Source organism: Lynx canadensis, chromosome A3, assembly GCF_007474595.2.
Source record: "Lynx canadensis isolate LIC74 chromosome A3, mLynCan4.pri.v2, whole genome shotgun sequence".
Taxonomy (NCBI): Eukaryota; Metazoa; Chordata; class Mammalia; order Carnivora; family Felidae; genus Lynx; species Lynx canadensis.
In genome coordinates, this window is record NC_044305.1 from 109,948,343 (window position 1) to 109,970,656 (window position 22,314).

A 22,314-nucleotide genomic window follows, 5' to 3' on the forward strand; every position below is an offset into this window, starting at 1 on the left:
CAGTTTTTAATCAGTTTTTTCAAAATTTCGATATTGAGAAATTGATCCCTTAACTAATTATGTGGAAATTAGGCAGAGAAAACTACAAATATAAGTAATATAAAATATTTTATGCCAAGAATCTTTTATTTGACAGTTACCTGGCTGGCTCAGTTGGTGGAGCATGCGACTCTTGATCTTAGGGTTGTGAGTTCAAGCCCCACGTTGGGTGTAGAATTTACTTAAAAAAAGAAAAAGTCTTTTATCTGATTAAATTTCAAGAGACTTGCCACTGCTCCTTGATACCAAGATTGCAGTTTTCTGTTTGTGTGTTTTGTTTTGTTTTGTTTTGTTTTGTTTTGTTTCTATAGCTGGCTTTACCTTTTTCATTCCACAGCCATTTTTTTAAAAATTGTGATATTGCTTTAAATTCACTTTTCCAAATTCCTTCTGCCATTTGCTTTCAAATTCTTATTATCTGACCTACAGTATTTCAAGTAACCCTCCCTCTGCCAACCGGTACCTGACTTCTCTATTTCTCTAGTATCAGTGGCTGATGACTACCCAGTAGACACTTGCTGACTCAGAGCATGCAGCATCCACGTGATATAGTTCAGATAAAGGACCTCTGAATTTTTGCTGTACTTTTTTCCCCCCACAAAAATAAAAATGGAAAAATACAGAGCTCAATAAGATATGGAAATCAGTTTTCTCTGATTTTTAGACTGTAGATCAAGCTATCCTTCAAGTAGATTATCCATGAAGGTTCCCTTATTTTTCCCTGCTGCCATTTTTGGCTTAGAAAGCAAAATAATATTTTTTGTTTGATTGATAAAATGATTGATCTTATTGATAAAAATTTAGTTTTTTTTTCAAATCAATGCAAACCTTTTTAGATGGGAAGTAGTATAAGAAAAAGTTACTATAATATGACTTATCTCTGTTTTCTCACTTTGAAAATGATAAAAATTCTTTGTTAATTTTCATGTATCTGAGTTTTTATCTAAAACTGCTACTTTTCTTGTCTGTAGAAATTACATTGCAGTTGATGTATTGATTTTTATCTGAAAATCCGCATTGTTCTGAACTCTCCAACCCCATTCACTCATTTCCCCAAATGTAGAGACCACTGTGGGGTCTGAAGTTCAGCACATTGGTTGCCAGTCAGCTAGTTCTTTGCTGACCTGCATTAATAATGCTTGATTCACCTACTAGGAAGCCTGGCATAGTTTAGTATAAAAAGCATTAAATATTGACTCAGAGGCCCTAGAACAAATTCTGTCTCTGGCATTTACCATCTTTGTGATTTTGGTCAAGTGATTCGACCTCTTAGAGCCTTAGTTTTTTCATTAGAACATGGAGATAATATCTTGTAAGGCAATGTATATAAAAGGACCAACCACTGGGACTGGGACTGAATGGAAGACAGATCATTACTTTTAAAAAGTTAGATCAGAACCTCACATAATTTTTTTTAATTTTTTTAACGTTTATTTATTTTTGAGCCAGAGAGAGACAGAGCATGAATGGGGGAGGGGCAGAAAGAGAGGGAGACACAGAATCAGAAACAGGCTCCAGGCTCTGAGCCATCAGCCCAGAGCCCGACGCGGGGCTTGAACTCACGGACCGCGAGATCGTGACCTGAGTTGAAGTCGAATGCTTAACCGACTGAGCCACCCAGGCGCCCCAGAACCTCACATAATTAAATTAACAATGTACATTTGTATTTGACACATTTTTCGGGGGGGGGTAACTTGTGCTATAATTTAATGATTTGCACCTCACGCCTCAGCCTTCAATGCTGTCTAGCAATTCTTTCCCTGCTTATCTTCCTTTCCTTTATCATACTCTTCAAATGGCCAGCATATTCTAGATTTCTCTCCTCAAGACCTTTCTTTGGTTATACTTTTTCACTCAGAAAGCTGAGGATTTCCATTGTCTGTCTCCTCAGATTGTTTCCTTGAAATCTTTAGATTTACATGGTTTGGGAACTTTCCCGTTAGGCATGAGTAGGAAGGGGAGACTGTTTCCAGCTCAGTGCCATCAGTCCTGCCCACCTGTGTGTCTTCAGCCTCTCCCTCTACATGCTTGGTCTTCTTACCTGCTTTCCTCCCCAACTCAGCATTCTCTTTTACTCACTGCTTTCTGTCTCTCCTCTTCACATCTCAGTTCACTGAAATTTCAGTATCTCCACTTCCTAAGCTCTTGGCCACCCACTTCTCAGTCCCCCACAATCTGGGGTCTTCACTGATGCAGGCTAGCTGGGTCCGAGGACCGCGAGGGGGCCCTACAGGACCAACCAGGAGGGTCTTTGGCTTTGCACAGGATAGAAATCAAACACGAGCTGAGAGGAAGTGGGAGCAGAGTTTACTGAAGATATAGAGAGAGCAGATACAGATACCAAGTCTCTGGGAGACTTGGAAAGGAAAGGAGAGTGAGTCTCATCTTTGCTTGGGGTCTGGGGTTTTTATTGAGGACAGTGGTCTGGTGTACATGTATTCTCAGGCGTCCACGGACCGGTCAAAACAAGAACAAGTGCTCAGACATGCTCCGTGAGTCACTTGTGCCCTGGAGCCTGAGGTCTCAGTGTCAAGGTGTCTGGAGTCAGTGGTCTTGGAAAACTGATGACCCTACCTGATCACTCCTTAGATATTATCTTGTGCTAGAAGAAGCCAAGTATTGTTTAAAAGACTATGAATATGTATATACAACTTATCTGGAATGTTAACGATATTTTCTTATTTTCTTCATTTTATGCTTCTCATTTTTCTATTTTTCTTGTGTGATATCTAATAAGAAAAATAAGCCAAAATTTGTTAAAAAAAATAATCCTAAAAAATATATTCTCCCGTATTGCAAGTAGCAATATAAATTATAGAACCCTTTTGGAAAGGTTTTGACAGTGTCTATTCACAGCCATAAAAAGATTTATAATCAGTAATGCAGTAATTCTGTTTCTGAGACTTTATCTAGGGAAGAATATCCAAAGTGTGGGAAGGAAGTGTTTACAAAAAAGGTTTACTTGGAACATTATTTATAATGTGAAGAACTGAACACCTTTTGTCTTTGAAAACTATAAGTAGTCTTTTTTAAGATTCTGAAGGCTGGCTAGAGAATCAGAAGTAAATATAAAATTTCAACGATGGGGAAATTGTTAGACCTATTATGGCTCACCCCCTGCAGCCATGAAGAGTTATGGTTATGAAGACTAGGATTCCATGGGAAAACCTTATGATATGTTAGAAGATAAAATTAAACCCAAAGTTCTCTGTACAACAGCATTCCAGCTTACAAAGACAGAATATGGTAACCTGGAAATTGGAATTATAGTAATTTTAAAAACCCATTTCCAAAACTTTTTATAGTATAACTTTTTAAATAACATCAAAAGTTAAGGGAAGATACATAACATCTGGTCTATAAATCCTGTAGTGACCTCTTCTCTTCCCCATTGCATATAGAGTAAAACCTTCACCTACTTTTGCCTCCTAGTCTCTGCTCGGTCTGTACCACTTGCCAAAGCCTAAATGCATGTACAAAAACAAACGTGTGTAACTGTAACAAAGAAGAATCTTTAAAATTATGATTTAGGAGGGGCGCCTGGGTGGCTCAGTCAGTTAAGCATCCGACTTCAGCTCAGGTCATGATCTCACGGTTCATGAGTTTGAGCCCCGCGTCAGGCTCTGTGCTGACAACTCAGAGCCTGGAGCCTGCTTTGGATTCCATGTCTCTCTCTGTCTCTGTCTCTATCTCTATCTCTATCTCTATCTCTATCTCTCTCTTCCCTCCCCTGCTCACGCTGTGTGTGTCTCTCTCAAAAATGAATAAACTTAAAACAATTTTTTTTTAAATTATGATTTAGGAAGTTGCTATTACACATCCTTTTGGTTTACCAAGTGGAGAGAAAGGATATGGATAATATATATGTAAGCAGTAAATTATATGCTCATCTCTCTGTTATAAAGACTAGATTGCTAACTATCACTTAAGGGGTTAGAAGGATATTTATGGAAATCCTTTCTGTGGCCCTTCCCCCATGCCCCAGCCTTTTTCTTTGAATGCTGTCCAATTGTGTCTAATAAGTCTGTGAAAGTAGAGATAGTAAACAGGAAGTTATACCCTATGACGAAAAGAAAAAGTTAAAAAAAGACACACATAAAAGGGGGCTTTGTAAAGTATAGCAAGAGAAGCCAGAAGAAATTCAGAGAACCCTACTCAAGGAATATTTTATGAGAGGAATGGTCAGAAGTCAGAGCAATAAAAACAAATTACCTCCAAAGCAGGTGGAATTATTCTTTGGAGGCTCTCAGGAACTCATGAGGCTGTATCCTCTCCAGTGTCTGTACTCAGCTACTTTTGGTAATTCAATTGTATAATCATAGCAACTTAGATTATGTCATTTCTTAGTATTATGCCTTGTTATTTTCTTCTCCTGAATACCGCACTAGGTATATGTGGTTGCTATGAATATTAAGAAGGAAGCGGAGTCAAAACCAAAAAGAGCAATTAAAAGCACTGATGATGATGATGATGATTTTGGTACCATAGATGAACTACCGCCAGATAGTTTAATCACACTTGTGCAACCCGAGCTGCCAACACTCAGCCGCCTGTGGTTGGCGGCACTAAAAGACTACGCGCTTTTGACTTTACCAGCCGAATTTGCTAGTCAGCTCCCCGCAGATGGTAAGTACTGCGTTCAGAGTTTGGCCTTTATGGAGTTCAGAGTAGTAATTAAACAAAATGTAATGGGTGGAAGCTAGCGACAATCTCTAATAATATTATGATATAACTTTTACATCTTTTTTTTCAACGTTTTTATTTATTTTTTTTGGGACAGACAGAGACAGAGCATGAACGGGGGAGGGGCAGAGAGAGAGGGAGACACAGAATCGGAAACAGGCTCCAGGCTCCGAGCCATCAGCCCAGAGCCTGACGCAGGGCTCGAACTCACAGACCGTGAGATCGTGACCTGGCTGAAGTCGGACGCTTAACCGACTGCGCCACCCAGGCGCCCCGTTTTTTTGTTTTTTGTTTTTTGTTTTTTTTTTAATTTTTTTTTTCAACGTTTATTTATTTTTGGGACAGAGAGAGACAGAGCATGAACGGGGGAGGGGCAGAGAGAGAGGGAGACACAGAATCGGAAACAGGCTCCAGGCTCTGAGCCATCAGCCCAGAGCCCGACGCGGGGCTCGAACTCACGGACCGCGAGATCGTGACCTGGCTGAAGTCGGACGCTCAAACGACTGCGCCACCCAGGCGCCCCTACATCTTAAATTTATAAAGATAGTATAACATCCTAAATTTAAATTTTTAATTATTGATAATTTAATAAAGTGATTTAAGATGTAGCAATAACATTTTCAATTTCTGTGGACTTCAACTTGGCATTCTCTCACTTGGAGCCTGTTCTCCATATTGAATTTCTGAATTCAAATACAGCCTTAAGCTTATTTGTTAACCCAAGCAAACATGTTCTCCCTGTTATAATAATAACTTTATGAGCTAACATACTCTAAATAACTATGCATAACAAGTCATTATGCATAACTATAATGAAGTTTATTGCTGTGCTGGTCAGTGAATGCAAGGACAGATGGGGGAAATCTTCAGTTTGGCAGTGTAAACAGGAGATGAGGGAGAATGGCAGGGGGGAGTTGAAAGAAAGAGAAAGAAGGGACAGAGTTCCCTGTCTCTGCAACAGAGAGAAAGGCGATAGAAAGAGTGATGGAAAGTGAAGGCGACCAGGGCTTTAGGGAGTGTCTGGCAACAGTGAAGAGGAAGCCTGTGGCCACAAGGTAGAGAAAGGTACTGGGTTCCCGGCAGCATCCACAGTTGCAGAGGAAAGACTGGAAACCCTAGCATTGGTGAGGAAAACACAGGCACTCCAGTTCAGCAGTGGCAGGAAAGACGTTAGTTTTGGTGGCTTGGTAATGAAGAGAATCCCAATTGGTCAGATTGCTCTTTTGTATGTGCTGTGTCTGAATTGTGTGTCCCCTCAAAATTCACGTGTTGAAACCTAATCCCCATGGTGATGGTATCAGAAAGTGAGGTCTTTGGGAAGTGCTTAGGTCACGAGATGGAGCCCTTCTGAATGGGATTGGTACCCTTGTAGAAGAGACCCCACATGGAGTCAGAGAGATGGCCCTTAACTGAGCATGCTGGCACGTGATCTCAGACTTCCTGCCTCCAAAACTGTGAGAAATAAATTCTGTTGTTTATAAGCCACCCAGTCTGTGGTGTTTTGTTATAGCAGCCTAAATGGACTAACACAGTAAGTAATGAGTATTTTTAAGTTAGCTGTTGATAAATGGTTAAACACTTACAATAAAAAGTAATGGCTTTGATTGGCTTGATTATTTTACAGGCGGAGCATTTTATACTCCTGAGACTATTGATACAGCTAGACTTCACTACCGGAATTCCTGGGCCCCGATTCTCCACGCAGTGGCACTTTGGTTAAATAGCACAGGATTCACATGTTCAGAGTCTGCAGAAGCAGCAGCAATACCTGGCTTACAAAAACGTTCTACACCCGTCAATTTAAACCAGGCATCAGGAGCAACACCTAGTGCTAAATCTTTGCCAGAAATTAACAAAGATAGAATGCATCTGATTTTAGGTAGGTGTGTCATATTACTGTATTTCGAGATGTGTCATTTCTGAAAATTCATATCTGTAGGGAAGAAAAAAATCTCTTTTCTATCTTCTTAGGTTCTGTGGCTGGCCTAAGAATTAAATTGATATGAGACAGATTAACAAGAGAAGAGCACACAGATTTTTTTAATATTTTCAACCTGAAGTAGCCAGTAGGCCCAAAAACTTACATGCCGTTCTGCACAAAGAACAGTAAATGGTAGGAATGTGACAAGAAAGGGCTTTGGGCCAGGGGCAGTAAACTGTGGGACAGGGCTAGGAAATATGTGCGGGAAACTGGTTTTAGTAGGTTTGTTCGTACAGGTCTATTTCAGCATTGACTCCCAGTCTGGTCTTCCTGATACAGGGAGGGCACCTTTCTCATGAGAAATTTGATGACCTGCTTGTAGGTAGAAAGGGGTCTGCTGTTCATCAAGTACCTTCAGCTCAAAATAACCAATATGCCAGAGAAGCATATTTTGGTGTGGCATGTTCTGAACTCCTCCATCTTTCATTTTAATGCCATAGAAAAGTTTTATGTATCGCAGTTCAGAAAGGGAATAATAAAATAATTTTTAAGTACATTTTCTAAATTACTAACTGAATTTTTAATATAAAAATTTAATTATTAAAAATATTCTGGGGCGCCAGGGTGGCTCAGTCGGCTAAGCATCTGACTCTTGATTTTGGCTCAGGTCATGATCCCAGGGTTGTGGGATTGAGCCCTGTGTTGAGCTCTGTGCTAAGTGTGGAGCCTGCTTGGGATTATCTCTCTCTCTCTCTCTCTCTCTCTCTCTCTGTCTCTGTCTCTGTCTCTTTCTCTGTCTTTCTCTCTCTCTCTCTCTCTCTCTCTCTCCTCCTGCCCTTCTCCCCTACTCACATGCTCTCTCTCTAAAAAAAAAAAACAAAAAACAAAAAAAACTACTCTAAAAATTTTACCTGTTGTGTCTACTCACAGAGCAGTACTGAATAATTTTCAAGAAAAAAAAGCTACATTTTTCTTTTTCAACAACAGATTTTATTTTCAGTTGGCACTTAACAAATTGTCCCATGAGGAAATAACAAATGCAAAGTTAAAGCAAATTTGAATAAATTTCAATTTATAATTGCTTTATAGGTGTTCTTTTAACATTAAGATATTATAGATTCTTTTTTTTTTTTTTTTAAATTTTTTTTTTTTCAACGTTTATTTATTTTTCGGACAGAGAGAGACAGAGCATGAACGGGGGAGGGGCAGAGAGAGAGGGAGACACAGAATCGGAAACAGGCTCCAGGCTCTGAGCCGTCAGCCCAGAGCCTGACGCGGGGCTCGAACTCCCGGACCGCGAGATCGTGACCTGGCTGAAGTCGGACGCTTAACCGACTGCGCCACCCAGGCGCCCCAAGATATTATAGATTCTAATGAGGCTCTTAAGTGGTCTTATCTTTTCTGGGAGGGGAAAGGAACACAGTGGTAAGATGAAATTACAGAACTCGTCAGTAAATCTTATACATGAAAATATGAGAGACTTCTAGAACTATGACCTTACCCTTATGCAAATTAAAAACAATTGTTACCTGGAGCTCCTTGGTGGTTCAGTCAGTTGGGTGACTCATTCTTGGTTTTAGCTCAGATCACCATCTCACAGTTCATGAGTTCAGGCTCTGCGTTGGGCTCCACAGCTGGTAGTGTGGAGCCTGCTTGGGATTCTCTCTCTCTCTCTGCCTTTCTCTCTGCCCCTCTCCTGCTCACGCTGTCTCTCTCAAAATAAATAGATTAAAAAAAAAAAAAATTGTTACCCAAGATATCCGTTGTGCATCTGTAGCTTGCCACTAAAAAAAACTTTGTAGATATGAAAATTGTTTGGCAACCATTTAATGAGAGTTAATTGTATAACTTTCATAAGTTTATTTTTAAAAGTCCTAGAAAGAAAAAATTGAATATCTTCTTAATCAACCTGATGACTGTGGAACTGCCTCCCTCCCCCAACCTCCAATTTCATTGGAGGCTACAATCTGTAGTTACAAATTTGTATTCTAAAAAGCTAGAATCTGTATTCTAAAGTTTGGCTGCTGCTTCTGGTAACCATTTGGAAGTCTACTTCAAGGTAGCATTAAATATATGCTAAAGCATCTGACAAAGAAATAGGAAAACTAGAGAAAAAAAATTGATGCGGAAGCAACGAAGTGTGTGATGGTGACAAATGTGTATTTTTATTATGTACATCGCAGGTGTGAGTATACAGTTCCTTTGTTCCCCTAGACCCGAGGAGCCTATTGAACACGTCACAGCATGTCTACAGGCCTTACACACCTTGCTAGATTCTCCTTATGCCCGAGTCCATATCGCAGAAGATCAGGTACAGTGTATTTCTATAACAATTTCTATAAATCGTATGCTTTGTTTTCGTCATATTTATCTTAAGATAATTTTCAACCTTACGAAATAAATCTTATGTAGTAACTATTCAGGATTTTGGCTTTATCTAAGGCATTATACTGAATGTTGGATGACCAGGCACAGCCAGCATAGAGAGTGGTCAGTATATCTTCGTAGATGTGTTCATCGGCAGTCAAGTACAACTAAAAATTAAGAGATGCCTTCCATCCCAGTTAACGATTCTACTAAAAAGGGGCTGAAGTAATTTATAAGGCTATTAAGTAAATTATACCACTTTTAAATGTTTGATAAAGTTTTATCTCTCATTTAATGAGATTGTTTTTTGTACTGCTCAAGTACTCCTCTAAACAGTTTAATGAGTTGCTTTTTCTAATTTCTGTGTGGATTATTTAGAGGCCTTTATTCATGTTCCAGAAGCAAGCTACCAGCGGATTTGTTACTCTTCTTTTTAATTCGAAATTCTTTCCCTGGGGGCACCTGGGTGGCTCAGTCTGTTAAGCTCAGGTCATGATCTCATGGTTGATAGGTTGCAGCCCCGCATCAGGCTCTGTGCTGACAACTGGAGCCTGGAGCCTGCTTCGGATTCTGTGTCTCCCTCTCTCTCTCTCTCTCTGCCCCTCCTCCCCTGCTCGTGCTCTGTCTGTCTGTCTCTCTCTCTCTCTCAAAAATAAAATAAAAACATTAAAAAAATTTATTTTCTTTTCATAAGAAACATCTTTTTGGTTGCCATCACTACCATGTGGGATAATTTTCTATAAACCACAAACTAACAGATAAAAAACAAAGTTGCTGTCATTTCATTATATATTCATTGCACCCCAGCCTCGCATCCTGAAGCTATTCCTCAGCTGTACTACACATTACTGCAAGAAACTTCAGGGTTGTCTTCAAATAGTCACACATATAAAATTCAATCTGTGAATGAAAAGGGAATACCATATTTACACTCAGTAATTTGGGTGTTAACATAATTTGTCCCATACCTAACTACCTAGCTATTTTTTGCACATAATAGTGTTTTGTTTATGCAGGCACTGCTTTACACTTGGATGGGTTTTGTTTTTTTTTTTTTTCTCCTGAGTTGGTTCCTATGATTTCAATATCATCAGAGTACATTGACTCAAAAATTGTATTCATTCACCCAACAACTTTTACTCTGTGCCTGTCCTGGCATCAGACACATTTTGAGGCTATAGGTATCAAAAATGGTTTCACTGCATTTGGATTAGGAGACCAGTACAATATGATAAGTGCTGAGCTAGCAGATGTAACGGTCTGATGAGGACAGAGGGGAGGAGTGCTGACATTATCAAGGAAAATAAAGATTGGGTTGTCAAAGGAGATGATGGTTGGATTACATCTTAAAAGAGTTATTAGTGAGGCAGCACAAGAGGAATGGGTTTTCCTCTCCAAGAGAGAAGCAGATACAAAGACAAGAAGGTATGAAGAACAGGACCAGTTCAAGGACACTACTATCATTTACTATGGCCAAGGCAAAAGGAGCATGTGGGGGTTGTTAGATGAGGCTGGACAATGGGGAAAAGGCCAGCTCATGAAGATTCCTTTATGGCATGCTAAAGCATTTAAAATCTATCTTGAAAGTGGTAAGGAATCATTAAAAATGTTAAAATAGGGGCACCTGGGTGGCTCAATTGGTTAAGCATCCAACTTCAGCTCAGAGCATGATCTTGCAGTTCATGGGTTTGAGCCCCATGTTCGGCTCTGCTGACAGCTTGGAGGGAGCCTGCTTCAGATTCTGTGGCTTCCTCTGTCTCTCTGCCCCTCCTCTGCTCATGCTTGCTCTCCCCTCTCTGTCTCTGTCTCTCTTTCAAAAATAAATATTAAAAAAAAATTAATGTTAAAATAGAGGAATGACATGATTAAACTTATATTTAAGAATATGGTAGATATAGGGGCGCCTGGGTGGCGCAGTCGGTTAAGCGTCCGACTTCAGCCAGGTCACGATCTCGCGGTCCGTGAGTTCGAGCCCCGTGTCAGGCTCTGGGCTGATGGCTCGGAGCCTGGAGCCTGTTTCCGATGCTGTGTCTCCCTCTCTCTCTGCCCCTCCCCCGTTCATGCTCTGTCTCTCTCTGTCCCAAAAATAAATAAACGTTGAAAAAAAAAAAAAAAAAAGAATATGGTAGATATAGATTTGATCACTTTCATCAATCTCGTAGAGATTGGTCTGTAAGAGATGATAAGGGAGGCAGGGTGACCAAATTAAGAGGCTCTTTTCATAATTCCAAAGAAGTGATGAATTACACTGGCCTAGGAAACTGAACAAAGGAAGAAGAAGAGGGCCAAGACTGGAGCCTGAGGGATAAATAGCAAGTTAAGGATGGAGATGAGGGAAGTAAGTCAACAGTGGAGATCACTAGAGTGGTAGGAGGAGAACTAAGAACAGAGTTACTAGGGCAAGAGAGAGTTTCAGAGATAGACAAGTCTCAGAAGAAACAGGATCCAGTATATAAGGACATAAGAGAGTCCCAAGGAGATTACTGGTGACTTTGGGCAGAGCCAGACAGTGGAAGAGTGAGGAGTAAATGAGAGGGTGAAGGAAGTGGAAGCATCTATCTAGGCTGAGAACAGAGGAAGAGATAGAAAGGACATAGAGGCAAGAGAGAAGGATCTGACTGGGTTCAGGGGAGGAGGGCGAATTAGACAGGAAAGACTTGAGTGTTTTCCTTATACTGGGGAGAAGAGCCTAACCAGAGGGAGAGAGGTTGATGATATATGAAGTACAATCAAGGTCCTTGAAGAACCCTTGGGAGGTCAAATAGGATAGGATAGGAAACAAATGAGGAAAGATGAACCAGCCTTGGGTAGAGCCTGGATACTTAGTCTTAAGGAAAAAGGCAAAGGTGGCTTTGGTTATAGTTAAGTGTTTTTTTTCCCCCTTTGAAATCTGAGGCAGGGTCATTGGATGGGTTTGATGTGGAAGATTGTAAGAAGCTTAAAATGAGTGGTGAAAGTTTGTAATAATTGCTGAGATGAATTGGACAGGGACTTACTAGAAGGGCTTAGAATCCCTGATAGACAACTCCTGGTGCTCAGCTAGGATTGGAAATCATACATTTAGTGGCATTGTACTTTAGCAATGCCATTTAGTTCAAATGGAGGAAAGAAATAGGAGAATGATCATTTTTTTAATATAAAAATTATTTAAACGCAAAAATAATTTGTTGACTGAAAAGGTGTTGGGATACAATATGACCATGTCTCAAGATTGTTATAATTTTCTTATTTGTTACGTAGTCATAAATGTTAACTTTAGTTACCAACTTTATTTTTACACGCATATTTTCTTAGATTTTAATAACCTAAATTTATCCTTTGAAATTAAGATAAATTAAGTTTACCTGAATGAATTTATAATAGCTGATTGGCGTAGAGTTGCTGAGTGTTTTGCACCGCCTCCTGCTGACCTGGAACCCCCCATCTGTCCAACTGCTGGTTACTGGAGTTGTACAACAGATAGTAAGAGCTGCTCAGGATTATTTGCAAGAAAAAAGAAACACTCTAAGTAAGTACTAGAAATTATGCTAACTTTGAAATAGATCTTATTGTACTCTGACATTTTAAGTATCAATGCCAGCAAGTTTTTAATAAAAATTTTAATCAAAAAATTTAACCATATATATAGAAGATTTGCAGTTGATTTTGCTTTAATTAGAAAGAGACAAATGAGGGGCACCTGAGTGGCTCACTCAGTTGAGCCTCTGACTCTTGGTTTCAGCTCGGTTATGATCCCAGGGTTGTGGCATTGAGCCCTGTCGGGCTCCGTGCTGAGTGTGGAGCCTGTTTAAGAGTCTCTCTCTCTCCCACTCCCTCTGCCCTGCTTGTGCTCTCTCTCTCAAAAAACTAAACGGGCGCCTGGGTGGCTCAGTCAGTTGGGCGTCCGACTTCGGCTCAGGTCATGATCTCGTGGTCTGTGAGTTCAAGCCCCACATCAGGCTGTGGGCTGACAGCTCAGAGCCTGGAGCCTGTTTCGGATTCTGTGTCTCCATCTCTCTCTGACCCTCCCCTGCTCATGCTCTGACTCTCTCTGTCTCAAAAATAAATAAATGTTAAAAAAATAAAAAATAAAAAAAAATAAAAAAGCTAAACAAACAAAAAACCCAAAGGAAATTGCTGATAGCTATTTCTCACCTTCAAAAGTGTCAAGTTGATATGGTTCAATCTAACATGTGTGTTACTCGTAACTCGTAATATGAAATACATTCCAAATAAAAATACCTAATAAGAATTTTTGAAGTCAAAAATGAATTGTCCTTTACCTTTTGAAAAAAATTTTTTAACGTTTTTTTATTTATTTTTGAGACGGAGAGAGACAGAGCATGAACGGGGGAGGGGCAGAGAGAGAGGGAGACACAGAATCAGAAGCAGGCTCCAGGCTCTGAGCCATCAGCCCAGAGCCCAACGCGGGGCTCAAACTCACGGACCGCGAGATCGTGACCTGAGCTGAAGTCGGACGCTTAACCGACTGAGCCACCCAGGCACCCCTGAATTATCCTTTACCTTTAAGGAGAGGTCAATAAACAGAATTCTAGGAAGGCAGAGAATTATTCTGAAAGACATGTGCTATCAGACATTCAGTTATAAATTCTTTTGAAAGAATTTCTCAAATATACTTATTGTGTAGTTTTATCTACTCTGTGCTATTTTTTTTTTTTTTTGCTGGAAATTTTACCCATTTTTCCCCCCAAGATGAAGATGATATGGAAAAAGAACCCTGTCCTGTAGTAGGAGAAGGAGGTGACAGCGGTGGTCTTGTTCCTGGAAAATCTCTTGTGTTTGCAACTATGGAGCTGTTGATGTTCATTTTAGTGCGACATATGCCACATCTCAGTACCAAGATGTCCGACTCCCCCAGTCACGTAGCCACTAAAACTCGACTGTCAGAAGAAAGTGCTCGTCTGGTGGCAGCCACAGTTACCATACTCTCTGACTTACCGTCCCTTTGCTCGCCTGCTGGTACAGTATTGAACACTATTTGCAAATGCATTATATTGCAGTAGACAAAGATGAGCCTTCCTTTGTTTTTAAGTGCTGTTATGACTTATTTTCCCTCTTAAATCTCAAGTATGGAAGAAGTCAGTCTTTTATGACGTTTACCTTTTGGAGCCTATAAAGGTTAAGGATTTAAAAAACCAAAAACTCAAGATGCTCTTCAGATATATTTCAGACAAACCAGCAAAGAGATAGAAGCACAGCTTGAAGCAAGACACTGAATGTTAGTGGATAGACATAAGGCGGGACGACTAAACCTGTTAGTTTCTGGTCTAGTTGCCACTTTTGAGTAACACTGACAAACTACTAAACGTCAGATGACTGTGACAACCAACTGTAAGGAGTAACTAGAGAAATTATAGCTGCACAGATTATAGCTGTCTGCAGATACCTGAAAAATACCAGATGGAAACTTAGACTTTCCCTCTACTTATCTAGGAGGGAGAAATAGGAGAAATAGTATCAGGAGATGTAAAGGCAAATTTCAGCTCAATGCAAGCCTGTGGATGTAAAAATAATGCATTCAATGACCTTCGAGTTCTTTTAGCTAGAAATTCTGGAATTTTTTTCATTTCTTCTTTGCTTACCCATATAGTCTTTTCATCATTTTTCCCAGCATGGTTAAGACTGACTTGAATACACTGAAGATTGATTACATGTCTTAGAATTGTTACATGATTCAATAAGTTACTCAGATGCTTCTCAAAGGATATGGTAGTGCTTCCCTTCTGGTTCTCTATCTTCCTTTCTCATTTTCATTTTGAAGGGCATGATTAGATGAAATACTGGAAATAATAAAAATAAGGCTAGCCAGAATAAGAAAGAAAATATTGTCTTCTTTGAAATAACTTGCCACTTTCTCATTTTCTTTTTTAACATTGAATTAAGTAATAGGAATGCAGCACATTTTGTAAAACAACAAGGAAAAAAAATAATATTAAACCACAATCAAATGTGAAAACAATTGGAAGAACTGTAATATGAGAACTGAGTAGTTATGAGGTAATCTGATTTGTTTTCAATTCAGGATGTATGACAATCCTGCCCACAATTCTGTTTTTAATTGCAAGAATATTGAAAGACACAGCAATAAAATCGGCAGATAATCAGGTTCCTCCACCAGTCAGTGCAGCTCTTCAAGGGATTAAAAGCATCGTGACACTCTCGATGGCCAAGACAGAGGACACTCAGAAACAGTGGACAGCTCTAATTCGCAGCACTCTTGCATGCATCCTGGAATATTCTCAGCCAGGTAACCTAAACAGGGCTTAAAATCCATAATGTATTGGGATATCTGTATGCCAATAAGTAGTTGAATGAGCTTATCAGAAAAGTGCTATAGAACACTGAAGCAACTCAGAGATGTCTTGTAGTCATGTTAGATAGGAATGTTAGTACCCCTTTCTGGATATTTGGATATTGACTGTAAATGTCCTTGTCGTAGCACTTAAATACATGTTGGAGGTTCCCCAGGCCAAAAAGGACAGAAAATTTCAGAAAACATACTCAGAATCAAATTGATATGTGTTAAAATATTTTTTTGCTTCCATTTTTTAAAATAAATATAATAAAATAGAGAAAGTTGAAGTATCTGTCACTCACCAAGCTTATCCTCAAATGAAACCACAGCCTTGATTTAGATATATTTCATTCCAGAAATATTTTTATATGTAAATATACTTTTTGTACTAATAAATATAGGTCCTTATTAATAAATAATAAAAATAAATGTATATGTTAATAAATGTATACATGGGTTATATATAAAATGAGATAAATAACCATGCGCAATATATAGTATTTTTGTGTTTTTAAATTTTTTTAATGTTTTTATTTATTTTTGAGATAGAGACAGAGCATGAGCAGGGGAGGGGCAGAGAGAGAGGGAGACACAGAATCTGAAGCAGGCTCCAGGCTCTGAGCTGTCAGCACAGAGCCCGACTCACGGGGTGTGAGATCATGACCTGAGCTGAAGTCGGACGCCCAACTGACTTGAGCCATCCAGGTGCCCCTCTTTTGTGTTTTTCAATCGACATAAGTAATGTCACAGCATGTCATTCTGCCATTACGTTCTCACTCAAGAGTAAGGTTTTTTGGAGCTATTAATGTGTACATATAAAATTCTCATTTATTCCTTCTATATAACTTCTATATAGTTTCCATCATATGAATTTTTCAGTTATTATTCATTCCCTGTCAACTGATATTTCTGCTGTTTCAGATTTTTCCCCATTATAAAAATTGCTGCCATGAACATCTTTATAAATTGTTCACACACTTGTGCTATGCGATTTTCTGGGGTACACTGCTAGAGATGGAATTGATGACATATTTTAATTTTAATTTTATCAGACCTGGCCAAATTGCTCTCCAAAGTAACCATGTGAATTTAAACACCCACCAGCAGTGGATGATAATCTCTGTTTCTCCATGTCCTCACCAAGACTTGGTATTTCAGACTTTTAAATTTTGCTATCTGATGAGTAAAATGTACTGTCTTGTTGTTTTAATGTGCATTTCTCATTTTCCTAGTGAGTATAATAAGCATTCTTCATGCTTGTGTTTAATTTTGAGGGAAATGCTTATTTGCACTTCTGTTCATTTCTATTCTGTGTTTGACTTTTTCTTTCATTTTATTTCTGTTGTAAAGACAGAAACAAAGATGGAAGACAAAGAATAATAAAGATTTGCCATGTCACGTTTCACGTATTAAAATTTGCCATGTCACCTTTCACGCATTTCCACATTAAAACTGTGGAGCAGGCCCATGAATTAACAGACAGCACAACGAAACACACAAATTGCTTTAAAACAGACATTTATGCACATGAGAATATAATACATGATAAAGACCATTCATTATCCTTCAAATGGTTTGTGTCAGGTAGCTGTTTGAGATATCAGTTCCAGTTAGGCCCTCACCTTAGATCATGACTCAAAATAAATACCAGATAAATTAAAATGATAATATAACATTTTAAAAATTGTTACAGAAAATGCATGTACAACTTTTATGTAAGGATGGCAACAGAGTATGTAAGCGTAAGAACGGAAAATATCACAGAGGTAAATATCAACATACTAGGCTATAGAGTAACTTCTACCTGTCAAAACCTCTTACATTAAAAGGTACCTGAAAAAAAAGACAGCTGAAAAACTGACAACAATATTTATGTTAGTGTTAATATCATTAATATACAAAGAAGTCTTGTAAGATAAACATTTAACACCCAATAGAAGGGGAAAGAACACACATTAGTGAAAAGTAGAGATGACCACCAAGCATGTAAAAAAAAAAAATCAACCACATTAATAAGCAAAGAAATATGAACAAAAATGAAGTAATATCAAATTTTTCTTGTAAAGTTGATTTTTTTTTTAAATGTGATTGTACAGTTGGCATTGGTACCCGTAGAACATTTTCATACTTTGCTGAAGGGAGTTTAAACTTTTAGGGAATCAATTCTATAGAATGTACAAAGCGTTTTCAAGGATTCGTTATGTTCAAGGTTATTTATCACAGTCTATTTTACAATAGTGAAAATATGTGATAAATATAATTACCTGGCAGTGGGAAAAATTATAAAATACATGATTATATATTAATTTGGATTATATATCCATTATATCTATTAAAATCATATTTATAAATACATACAAAAAGAACGCAGACCAGAAGGATTTAAAACAGTACCTAGAAATTAAACTGTCACTTGATGGTAGAATTACTTTTATTTCCTTCCCTAGACCATTTTTATATGTTAAACAATGACCTTGTGTTATTTTTATTATCTGAATTTTTAAAAATTTATTTGGAAAGGAAAACTTCAATTAGTTTTATTAGTGCTACTGGAACTATTTTAGCTGTATCTTGAGTGAATGTTTATAACCAACTAAAGAAATGTTAAATACCATATTTATATATGTATGTGTATGTATATATGTGTAAGTACATAAATAGATATGAGTAACAAGATAAATAGTTAAGAATTTGTTTAAAAATCTAAATATTGTTTTAATTTTCATGGGGCAGTTCCATAGTCAATAATCATGTTTTCTAAATTGTCAGTTACAAGGGAAGGTTGTGATATTTTATCAGTCTAGTAATATTAAATTAATTCAAAAGTATGATAAAAGAATGAACTTGCCTAAGATATTCTGTCCAGAACTGAACTCTTAGGAGATGGTCAATATGAAAATGGGATCAAGGCCGCAAGTACCATTGTGTATAATATATGTATAGTATATGTAAGCAAGGCAAGCAGAATCCCTTGCTTTACAAGAAAAGTTTCGTAATTGAGAATTTTTATTATAGAAATCATATTTCCTAGTATAAAATCTGAGACTTCCACTTAGAAAAAATGTACATATGTATGTATGTGAACACATACACCCACGAATAGAAATCTCCTTGGATGTAGTGTATACTCTTAATATTGCTACAGTTTTTTTTTCATTTCTAAAAACTTCAATTTTGAATAGATTTCAAACTTTTTAAAAGTTACAAGAATAACATAGTTAACTACAGTATACTCTTCTCCTCAATTCACCAGCTGTTAACATTTTGCCACGTATCTTATTACTCTATAATCCACATGTTATTGTTAATATTATCGTTGTTAATTATGCTGAGCCATTTGAGAATACACTGAAGTCATCATGACTCTTTACTACTGAATGCTTTATGGCTATTCTAAGAACAAGAACATTTTCTTACATAACCACAGAAGAATTATCACATGTAAGCAATTTAACACTGATATAATGCTATTGTTATTCATATTCAAATTTACCAGTTGTCCTAATAATGACTTGAATAGAAGTTTTTTCTTTTTCTTTTTGATACAGTCCAAGATCACGCATTGTACTTGTCTTAATGCTTTAGTCTTCTTTAATCTGAGTCAGTGTCTCTCAGCTTTTCTTTATCTTTCATGATATTGTCCTTTAAAAGTGCAGACCATCTATTTTATAGATTGTTTTTCAGTTTGGAATTGTGTGTGTGTGTGTGTGTGTGTGTGTGTGTGTGTGTGTGTGTGTTTTTCTTGTGCTTAGATTCAGGTTATGCTTTTTTGGCAGGAATACTGTATGATTTTGTTAGGTCTTTCTCAGTGCATCATGTAAAGAGGCATATAATGGTGTTTCGTCTCATTATTAGGAGTCTTTTTTTTTTTAATGTTTATTTTTGAGAGAGCGAGAGACAGAGAATGAGCATGAGTGGGGGAGACGCAGAGAGAGAAAGAGATGGAGACACAGAATCCGAAGCAGGCTTCAGGCGCTGAGCTGTCAGGACAGAGCCCCATGCAGGGCTTGAACTCACGAACCATGAGATCATGACCTGAGCCAAAGTCAGATGCTTAACTGACTGAGCCACCCAGGCACCCTCCCCCCCCATTATTAGGAGTCTTAACTTTAATAACTTGATTAAGATGCTGTCTGCCATATTTCTCCACCATAAAGTTTACATTTTTCCCTTTTACAATTAGTAAGGAATTTGTAGGGAGATACTTTGAAACTTTATCAATTATCTGTTTCCCATCAAGCTTTTACCCAATGGTTTTTGTTTTTGTTTATTAAGTAAGCCCTACCCCCAGTGTGGGCCTTGAATTCATGACCCTGAGATCAAGGGTCACATGCTCCACCAACCCAGCCAGCCAGGCGTGCCATACCCAGTCGTTTTGATATCTGTTATACCTGAACCAGTTCTTACTGTGATGATGTCAAAATGATAATTTTCTAACTTCTTCATTAGTTTTCTTCCTTTTACATTTATTAGCTGGCATTTCTCTGAAAGGAAGAGCTTTTTCTTTGCCTTCATTTGTTATTTTTTATATGGTTATTGTTTATTACTATCAGTACAGACTTATGATTCTTTTTTTAGTTCAGTGGGTCCATTAATGTCATTTTGACATATCTCCATTATTTCCTGAGCACATTTTTACTTTCTGGCACCAAGATGTGGCAGACTTACCTTATGTTTTCCCTATTACTGTTCTGGAATTAGTCACTTCTCTAAAAAAGCCCTGGTTTCTTTTAGTAGGAAATGGTATTTAGATAGCAAATCTTAAAGTCGCAATTTTAAAATAAAGTGTTAATTTTCCAACAAAAAATTGCTTGCAGTGTCACAAACTCTGAGTTAGAGATTGTTCAATAATATTCCTACTACAATAATACAGTAATATTCCTATGATGGAGTTCTCAGGTTTTTAACATCTGTGACTTAGGTTATTATAGATTGGCTGAATCCAGATTTTACATCTCTTCCTTTTCTTCAAGTTAGTGGGCTTCTTCTCAACTATTTTTGTAGCACATTCTATTTTATGCTGGTACCCTAATTAGGAGATAGTGTTAGCATATTAAATATATTCATAATCCTGATAAATTACTGATTTTAGAGTATTTGCAATTTCCAAATTAGTCCAAATTCATATGTAAAGAATGTTAGTAAGTTCAGCTGTGGAAGAAATGATAATGACAAAATAGTTGAGGTCTCTTATGTTTTTTTTTCTTATTTTATATGTTTAATAGTACTTTTCTTCAGAAAAAAATGTATATATTTCCTGTGTTTCTAATAACATACTGTATTTCCATTAGGTTAAAGTCATATCTATTCCCAAATAAATGGTTGCAATAGCAAGAAGTTCTTTAAAATTATGAGAATACTGCCTTCAGGAAATTGTACGAGATTTTTTTGATTATGGTTGTGTAGAACTTAAAGGTTTCATATTTACTGAATATAAAGGTGATATCACTAACAAAGAACACTCTGGATTTTTAAACTACTTAGAATATCTTATAATCACCTGGCTTTGTTGAAGGAATAGCTGTATTTGGAAATTGTTGATCAGTCTAAACTACAAGGAAGTTACGTAACTTTTAAGTAATTTTACATTACGGTGTTATCTTTCCTATTCCAATTTGCTTTCCCTTGTAGAGTTCTTATTAGGATTTATGCCTGATTTTTTTTCAGTTAATATTGTATCATCCAGAAAAACAAGGAAAAAAACCTTAAATACAGGAAGTATCCCTGTTTCCTTAGTAGTAGATGAGTTCTATCCATAAAGTTGTTTATGGACTGCATTAGATTGAGGTACATGCTGCTGTAAATGTCTTTTAGGGGAGAGAAGGTTATTGTTCATGTTTGGAATTCCAAAGCATGTTGGAAACAAGACATTGCTTTCATTTTTCACGTATTTTAATATTATTCATATATTTCAGAAGATTCCATGCCTATGCCTGATGAAGTAAGCATGCTAACAGCGATTGCACTCTTCCTGTGGTCTGCTAGTAGTGAAATAATAGGAGTCCAGTCATTACAGAATGGCTGCATGAACAGATTTAAGAATGCATTGAATTCATGTGACCCATGGGTAAGTTACACTTAAACATAGAGGTAAACATTCCACTTTATCAATAATATTTCAGATTGGTTCACTAAAAGGGGTAATACATCAAATGAGAACCTAAATATTTGCTATGTGGTTTTTAAATAGAAAAGCTGGAAAAGATCACAGGGTTTAAGCACTAGGAGACACATTATGTGTATGTTTATTCTCCAATGTCTAAAATATTTTATTAACTCTGACTTATATTGGTAGAAATTTTACATGAGTCTGCGATTATATTTTTCACTGTTTACTTAATGGCACCAAGAACATTAAAAAATAAATTTGTATTATTACATGTTTTGATGAACCTATTGGAAACTAGTTTTTCTAGAAAAGAAATTTTTTTGGTTTCACAGTGTCAAAGTCTGAACTAATGATTCTCAAACCTGCTTCGTATCAGAAAAAAAAAACAAAAACCAGTTTAGTAACATGATTCCTAGAACTCTGCTACTGTCTTCCTGAATCATAAATCTGTATTTTAAAAATATTGCCCAAGTATTTATGTCCAGCAAGGTCTGGTAACTTCTCTGCTACCAAAGTGCTGAAACAGCTTTATTCCACTATTTGTCCCATATGGTGATGGACCTTCCTTTGATCCTTCCTTCCTTCCTTCCTTTTTTTTTTTTTTAAATGGTAATATGAAGTATTTCTAAGCTAAAGTGGAGTCAATGAGATTTTACTTTCTAGAGACCTAAAAAACTTAAGTTGTCATAAGCAGTTATTTCCAGGGAATTCAAATGAATGTGAGGTGTCTTGCCAGTGTATTTTTATAGCATTGTTTGACATCAGTTAGATACTTGCCTTCCTTACTAAATATGTTAGGTTAAAGTGGAAGGGACAATTGTCGAGTAAAGAAAAAATTAAAAACAGAAATTGGAATTCCTGGTTTCTAGCGTCTTCCACACTATTGAAATATACAAATTA

At 37.4% G+C, this 22,314-nt stretch overlaps 1 protein-coding gene across 2 annotated transcripts in view; it reads left to right on the forward strand.

Moving 5' to 3' along the window:
* HEATR5B (HEAT repeat containing 5B) overlaps positions 1-22,314 on the forward strand; it is a 99,307-nt gene that overhangs the window by 71,226 nt on the left and 5,767 nt on the right. Inside the window, exons 28-35 of one of the 2 annotated variants that reach the window (XR_003967895.1) lie at positions 4,428-4,665; positions 6,347-6,601; positions 8,827-8,954; positions 12,374-12,518; positions 13,703-13,969; positions 15,033-15,257; positions 16,358-16,454; positions 21,221-21,307. Coding sequence is in view for 1 of the 2 variants with exons in the window: in XM_030311309.1 (XP_030167169.1) it covers positions 4,428-4,665; positions 6,347-6,601; positions 8,827-8,954; positions 12,374-12,518; positions 13,703-13,969; positions 15,033-15,257; positions 21,221-21,372 (1,410 nt within the window). In the remaining variant the exon portion in view is untranslated. Of the gene's footprint in view, positions 1-4,427; positions 4,666-6,346; positions 6,602-8,826; positions 8,955-12,373; positions 12,519-13,702; positions 13,970-15,032; positions 15,258-16,357; positions 16,455-21,220; positions 21,373-22,314 lie in introns of those variants that run through there. The other variant, XM_030311309.1, reaches the window with a different exon arrangement.